Below are 8,067 nucleotides of genomic sequence, written 5' to 3' on the forward strand. Positions count from 1 at the left end.
CTGGAGGACTAGTGGCACTTGAGTGAAGCTTACCTGTGTCCACACTACACAGTGGTTGTGTTAGCAGCTGATGAGTTGTGCTAATTCAGACTTTACACTCTACCTTCTGATGGGCCAGCCAGCTCGCATGAAAAGCACCATTGCACTTGAGTTAAGGCTGGTTGAGTGTGGATGGGACTTGAGCTGGGGCAACACTCAAGTTATAACTTAACTTAAATGAGATGAGAACAGTTCACGTCTGCACTTGAAATGTGTTCCCAGTTCTGCACTTGTTGGCCAGCCTACAGGGTAGAAATCTCCCCAGGTCACTGTTTGCTTGAATGGGGATTCAGACTGATTCCAATTCAAGCCATAGATTGGGCTGTGGAATAGTATCCCAAGGGAAGTGGTAGGAACCCCATTGTTTGGACATTTAAATCTGAACTAGGCAAAGCCCTGGCAAATGTACAATACTATGGAGAATAATCCAGCTCTAGCCAGTGGATGGATTAGACGGTCCTTTTCCTTCTATGACACACAGACCAAGTCTGTTTGCAGTGCTGCATGCCATGGGGAGCAGGGAGGCCTTGTGGGAATTGATTTGTGTCACGTTTCATTTTATCTTATGTTTAATTTAAATGAACGTTTATGCGTCATGAAACAAATGATTCAAAACTGACCAGAATGCTCTGCATATATATATTTAATTCAGGATTTTCTACGAAATATACCTGATAGTGTTCTATCCTCAGACATGCACGGGCTGTGGATGGAAGCTGTGGACACAGTAAATCGAGGGCATAAGACTGAAGCCATCAAAAGGTATGTAAATATCCCACTGTGTCTCTCTTGAGGAGGCATGTATCATTTCCACCTGCACAGCATAGTTACCATGTTCTAAGAGACTCCTCATATTGCTGTAGGCCAGCTCACTGCTCTGGAGCCACTGGCTGCTGATGGGTATGCATGCCAGTTGCTAGCAGAGTTGGTCAGAACATTTTCATCAAAACAATTTTTTAGTGAAAGATGTTGACATTTTTGACAAAATTGTTCATGAGATTTTTTTTTTCTTTACCAAACCTCCGCCCTGGCCCCTACCAGAAAAAATCTTTTCTGATGACCAGCTGTAATTACTAGAATTCAAGCAAAGAAAGGACAGTGATTTGGATTTCAGTGGTACTATTGGATGTAAATGGAATTAGATGCTTAACTATGGTGGTTCTTTCTTGCATGAACAAAGTTAAAACGATAGCCACATCAGTGTGATAGTCAGGAAGGAGTAGTCTGCCAGACATAGTATCAGGGACCTGATGAGGTTATTTACCTGCCTCAGACTGGCACATTGAGCAGGACTTGTCCATTAGCATCACATGGGCATAACCCATATGACAAATCTCTTCCTGTACCTAGCTCAGTACAGGGTTTTTTTTAAACGGTAAGAGTTTGGCTGGTCCTCCTTCCCCTCAGATCTTTGTACCGTAGGTCCTAGCAAAGCGCATCACTGTCCGTGCTGCTGGCATTGGTCTGTATGTGTGTCCTCCAGGCATTCTAGCATCTGCTGAGGCACTATGGACTAAAGTCCAAATTTTCCCAGAATGCACTAGGCAGCATGGTAGGTGTGAATGCACAAACATGATAGGAACATAACTGTGTGGTGAACATAACTCAAACCTATTTGTTGTAGAGGGGTCAGATGAGAGTGTCACAAGCAGGTTACAAAAATGCCATTGTACCTGTAATATAGGCAGGGCTTTTGAAAGTCAATTGTCATTTTTGGGAACCAGGTTTTACAAGCTCCTTGTTTTGCTTTGTTTCTTTTCCCTGGGCAGTTTGGTGAAGCAGCTCCCAGAAGCCAACCTCATTTTACTCAGACACCTATTTGGAGTCCTGCATCATATTGAGCAGAATTCAGGGGAGAATCAGATGAATGCATTTAACCTGGCTCTTTGCATAGCTCCCAACATGCTATGGCTTCCTAGCCCCACTGGGCCTGAAGAGGAAAGCAGGTCTACAAAGAAGGTAAATACTCTTGGTGGGATTCTGCCTGTGATTTTCTTCCCCTCTTCCCATCTCCTATGACATGTTCCTCTGCAGCCTACAAAGGAAATATAAAGAGTTAAAGTACTTTAGGTAAGTAGCCTTTTTTGCTTCAACACCACCACCCTGTGCAGATTGCTGTGGGGTGACTTGGCCACCGAGGTTCTCCAGGGATGGAGGCACCAAAAGAAGTCATGATCTGCTCTAACAAATGGACTTCCCTGCTGGACATCTTGTGCTGGGAGTGGCTAGGAGGGCATTTAGCATTCCATTAGAAGGGAGGAAACTGCCTCTCCATCTGAAATATCTAATAATGGTGGCACCATCCTGCAGAGAGGAACAAATCTAAAATCATGACACATCTCCCCAGAGGCAGAATATTGCCTGTGATATGATGACAATAATAATTAGGACCACAGGATTTGCTGTATCAGCTCACACTATTGGTCCATTTACTCCAGCTTCTTGCCTCCGGCTATGGCTAATACACAAGCATCCAAGCTAGAAGAGGTACTTTCTAGCTTTCTGAGCCAAAGAGACGCTTCAGAATTAAGTGTTGCATTTGTCCAGAGAAAGGCATCATCATATTGTCTCCCTGGGCTATTTTGTCTTGGAGGATAATAAAGGTGGATATATTTTCCCCAAACTGACCCCAGTGTTTCCTCTCCTTCGGCAGGTGGCCATGTTAGTGCAGTTCCTGATTGAAAACTCAGCGGAAATTTTTGGAGGTGACATCACTTCGCTGTTTCAAAGACCAGACAAACAAAAGTCAAAAAGCTCTGAGGATTTCCTGGGTAAGGCTGTGGAAACTCCCCAGAGACGTCTGGTCACTCACAACCGCTGTCAAATGCCTCTTACAAAGAAAATTACAATTCCCACACTCCTCGTCCAGGGGAAACTAGAAGAGAGGACTCGATCGTAGCCAGTCCTTTCCCCTTACTTCCTGCATATGTTTTGATGAGGGCATTGAAGGATGCAGGCACAGCACCACAGATATGCATCCCTATTTGGCTGGCTTTCCCCTTCTCCATTACCCCACTATCGTTTCCAGCTGCTCCAAGTTTGACAGACAGACAATTTCCTCAGAATTCATGAAGCAAGCACCATTTCCCAATGGCCTTTTTTTTAAAGTGGAACAGTTTAAACCTATTTTCTAAAATTAGACTTGGTAGGTCGGAATTTAAAGGGATCCATGTGCCTCTACTGAATACACACAGACTGTGGTCTAATGATGAGAGCCTGAGTCTTGTGAGCCGGGACTTTGGGGTTCCATTTCCACTTCTGCCACAGACTTGCTGTGTAGCCTTGAGAAAGTCATTTCCCCCACTCCATGCCTCAGTTTCCCCAACTGTAAAACACGGTGGATAATTCTCCTCCTGCCTCGCAGAAGTCTTGTGAAAATTAATTAATTAACATTCATAAAGCACTTGAAGATCTTCAAAGGGAAGGTACTCTGTTGTTTCAGTTATAGAATATGGCTGCACTTTGAGCTAGGAGGGGGTGAGAATCTGAGATGTTGGACACACACTCAGGACAGCTAGCCTTTCTTGCCACTTGCACCACCCCAGCTACCCTCTATTTTTAGCGCACTAGCTTGATCAGAGCTAGCATGGGTTTGTCTCCTCAAGCTGGGTATCGCCTCCATCTCAAAGTGCAGACATACCCTTTGGTACCTAGTTGATAGGCACTTTGGCAGGTAGATAGGAACACAGATAATCATGTGCATTTCTGTAGAATTGCAGAGTTAATTTGCATTCTCCCTGAATGTCTTCCCCAGGTATTGGCATGGCTCAGCACAACGATTCCTCTGATGAGATGGAGTTTGCTGCCTGTGACCAGGAAAGACCAAAGCATCATCGCGTGCCTCAAGCCGTCTCCATGTTTGACCCGTCCTGTGGTTTGTTACTTGAAGAGGAGCAGGAAGACTGGGATCTGTTTAGTGAGATCACTGCCTGCTACCAAAGCAAAACCAAGAAGAATGCCAGCGCAGACAGTTATGACCTCCTAGAGGAAGAGGGCTCCTTCTGCTCCATTGACTCCATACGTTCACTGAGTCCTGCAAGGGATCGGTGCTCTTCTGAGCCCACTGTCTGCCTCAGCTCTCAGCTCCCCGCCCAGTGCCATGAGCCGGTGGCCCGCCAGTCCAGCTGTGATGCCACCATCATGCATAGTCACACTGATTACATCCAGAGGCTCAAGCAGCTGCAGCTGGAGAGCCAGAAGCTGATTGATGAAGGCCTGAGCCCTGGGCTGAATAAGACCAGGCAGAATTTCTGGCAATCGCCTCAGACCAGCTCTAGGGTGAAGAAGCTCAGCTTTCAGAAAACCAGCCTGTCCAACAGGTCCAGCTTCTCCAGTCTTTCCTCGACCACCACTTCCCCTTCAGCCTCCTCACTAAGCTCCTTAGACAGCGCTTTCTCCTACTGCTCTGAGTCCTCAGCCTTCAGCCCCACAGATGTCTCCTCCCTGCCTTTCATGTTTGGCACCTCCACCCGACTCCATGCCTTGTCTCCAAAGACAGCAAAGAGGTCCCTGAAAGAATGGAAAAAGCCCTTGACATCTCCCTTGTCCTTGAACCCTGGTGACTTGGACTCATGGAGCAAGTATGAGCAGAGGGACATGGGGAGCAGTCATAGCATTGGGGAAGTGAAGGGCTTTGCGCCCATCAATGGGGCAGCCATGGGAAGCCTGTTAAATGAGAGTGACTGGGAGGAAGAGGAAAAACAAGCGAGATGTGCCAGGAGCTCTGGACAAGCTCTTGGAAACCAATGTTATTTCAAGGAGTCTGAATGTAAAACAGACCCCCCCACTTATATCCCAGCCAATGAGAGCTCATCAGCGATTGGCCAGCAAGGGCCCAGGGAGAAATCAGTTAAGCACATTGAGATAAAAGGCCCAGAGGTTTCCCTTCCCAGGCAGGAAAGCCTGAAGTGCACCAAGATAACCTTTTACATGGCCCCAAATAAAGGAAGCCCACAGAGGTCTCCAGTGGAACAGGAGGATGAGGGTTTCTCAGTGAGCGTCCATAGCACCAAATCGAACAGCAGCAGTGACCAAAACACATCCAAGAGCCAACAAACAGTAAGAGTCCATATACCCCAGACAGTGTTCTATGGGCAGAACACCCCTTTGGTGCTGCAGTCTGTCTCCAGGAGATACCATCACGAAGCAACGTGCCAGCAGCTGCAGGTGGAGTGCAAAGAGACTCCCCAAAGCATTCCCCCTGCAGAGGGGCTGACGGACGATGCTCAGCAAGTGGCATCTGCCAAAAGCCACAGGAAGAGCATCAACGCCTTCAGCCACACCATCCGTATCATCCTCCCAGCCTCCATCCGCAACACCGTCAGGGAATACTTCAAGCACGACGAGGCTAAGAACTGCCATGCAGCGGATGCAGAAGCTGTGGAGAGCGAACTCATCCGGGGCAGGGTGGAGTGGCTCAAAAGCCAACCACACACAGATGCATCTCCAGAGGAGTGCAAAACAGTGGCATTTGCAGAAGAGACATTTGTCTAGGAGAAGAGAGAGAGGGAACTGTGATTGTTTTTTATCCAGCGTGCTGGGAAAATGTCTGTAAGATACGAGTGAGGTGTGAAGAATCTAACAGTCTGTGTGGGTCAATAAGTGTGATGTGATGCTAATGTGTAATTAATGTTTGGGTTTGGGGGTTTTTAATTCTTTGCTACCTTTTTTCTACAAAAGGTACTTAACTGACCAGTGCCCAGTGGGCTGAATCCTCCCCTAGAGTTTTAAATTAGCTGAATTGTACAGAGACCTTCATCTGAATTTCAAGTTCTCCTGATTGTTTTGCCTCAAGTCATAGGTGTGGGTGGGTGAGTGAGGGACTTGGACAGCAAACCTATCTTACATTTCATAAAAAACTCATGGTGGATCCTTAACAGTGGAGCAAAGCTTTGAGTCACCCTACAAATTTTTAAAGTTTGCACAAAACTCCACAATGTTGTTAATTTTTTGTCACCGGTTTTTATTGAAATCCAAAATATGCTGCTTCACCCCTAACTCAAAATGCACAGCTAGTTCTTCTTTCTCTAACCTCCTTGCCCCCCCATAGTGTGGCTTAGAATTGAAGGGTTTTCTTTGTTGACTGAGGCTGGGATTTCAAAGACACCTAAGGGAGTCAGTTGCCCAATTCCCATTGAGTTAAAGGATTAGGTACCTTGAAAATTGCAATGTTGATCTGTTATAGTGCATCCACTTTCTCTTCTTCTGGCTTCCCCCAACAAGTATTTGGTGCAGATCCTCAGCTTGTGTAAATGGTTGTGGCCCCACTGTCTTCAATGGAACTACAGTAAAACCTCAGAGTTACGAACCCCTGGGGAATGGAGGTTGTTTGTAACTCTGAAATGTTTGTAACTCTGAACAAAATGTTATGGTTGTTCTTTCAAAAACTTGCAACTGAACATTGACTTAATACAGTTTTGAAACTTTACTATGCAGAAGAAAAATGCTGCTTTTAACCATCTTAATTTAAATGAAACAAGCACAGAAACAGTTTCTGTACTTTCTCAAATCTTTTTAAACTTTCCCTTTATTTGTTTAGTAGTTTATGTTTAATACAGTACAGTACTGTATTTGCCTTTTTTTTTTTTTCCTTTGCTGCTGCTTGATTGCGTACTTTTGGTTCCAGATGAGATGTGTGGTTGACTGGTCAGTTTGTAACTCTGATGTTCGTAATTCTGAGGTTCTACTGTATGGCAATTTACATTTGGGGGGGCAGGGGTCTTCTCCTTGGTTCGTCTCAGTGAGTGGCTGGGCCTATATAAGTCTCTTGGAGGAAATAATTATTTCCTGGGGACTTTAACTGATGGTGAAATTTCGAGAACTCCCTTCTCAGGTATAGAGGCAGTGAATGTGGGGATCCTAATTAAATCCTTGACCATTCTTATGAGGAATTGAGTATGGTTTGGTTTTGGCATGATGTCCAAGGAGTTGTGGAAGTAGTTGAGAAGTGTTGCCGAGTGGATACTGAAGTAAGGTCCTCTCTGGCCAGAAAGCCGTCATGCAGTCCAATTACTGCACTACATATGGCTGAGAGAACAGCAGCTGTTACACAGATACAGCTTCCCCCGAGTAGTGATTAAGTCCCACTCAGTGAAGTGCATCCACCAATGTGTCAACTGACTGCAGCAGGTCTGGATCTGGGGAGAAGTACAAATGATGTGAGTTTTAGAGAGGATTTAATAATGAAGCTGCCAGTGATTCACCAGGACAGGAAACTTGAAAACATAGCCTCAGAGCATCTGAACCACGGCGTTCAATGAGCCTGTCCTGAAATCCTCAGCTAGGTCAGACCCATTCAAACTTGTTTAGAAGTTAATGATGCTGCAGTTCACTTCCAAAGAGGCTGATGCCTTAGTTTGATGGAGGGTAGGAATTGCAGGTTTCTATAGATGGGAAAAGTCACAAAGGTTAAAAGTTTTTGGATATTTGGTTTGAATGTTTTGCAGGAGTTTCCAAAGCTGGTCCCCACGCTGCCACACCCATCTTTTTAAAGTGAAAGTAGGGAGGACAGAGAAGAGAATAGCAGAGCCCAAGGAATTTGTGCATTTCTATTCACTGCTTTAGGGCCTGATCCTTCACAGTGCTAAGTGGTTCCTACAAGCTGCTGAGCTCTTTCATTTTCCACTGCTGGAGCTGCTCAGCACCTCCCAGGACTGGACCCTAATGCAGAGGGAGGTAATTTCTAATCAGTACAAATCACCATCACTGCTCCGATCAATGCCCCTGGAAATCACCAGGGAAGAAGCTTGTCCCGTGCTCTTTGGCTTTTCCTGGTAAATTACATGTCATCAGAGGAGAAGAGAGCACAATAGCCCATTTTCAGGGTGTACTGAGCTCAGTTGGGTACGTGCAGCTTTTGACAGAATCTGTGGCTCCTTTTATTCCTGGTTCACCTTGATGGCCTTTGCCTGATGAAAGATGTATATAATTGTACTACAAAACACCCACGATCGTTTCCCTCACACATGCTCACTGGAGAGTTGTTCACCTTCTTTTCCCACGCTATGGTTGTAATTATTTCAATAAAAG

General features: G+C 45.6%; 1 protein-coding gene across 2 annotated transcripts in view; it reads left to right on the plus strand.

Annotated features, from left to right (window-relative positions):
- The window catches only part of LOC141993104 (uncharacterized), a 62,876-nt gene extending 54,809 nt beyond the window's left edge, over window positions 1-8,067 (plus strand). For both annotated transcript variants that reach the window (XM_074962383.1, XM_074962381.1), the window contains 4 exons: window positions 692-801; window positions 1,809-1,998; window positions 2,693-2,810; window positions 3,794-8,067. In XM_074962383.1, the coding sequence (XP_074818484.1) occupies window positions 692-801; window positions 1,809-1,998; window positions 2,693-2,810; window positions 3,794-5,532 (2,157 nt within the window). In that variant the 3' untranslated portion in view covers window positions 5,533-8,067. The remainder of the gene's footprint in view (window positions 1-691; window positions 802-1,808; window positions 1,999-2,692; window positions 2,811-3,793) is intronic.

Source organism: Natator depressus, chromosome 9 (assembly GCF_965152275.1).
Source record: "Natator depressus isolate rNatDep1 chromosome 9, rNatDep2.hap1, whole genome shotgun sequence".
Classification (NCBI taxonomy): Eukaryota; Metazoa; Chordata; order Testudines; family Cheloniidae; genus Natator; species Natator depressus.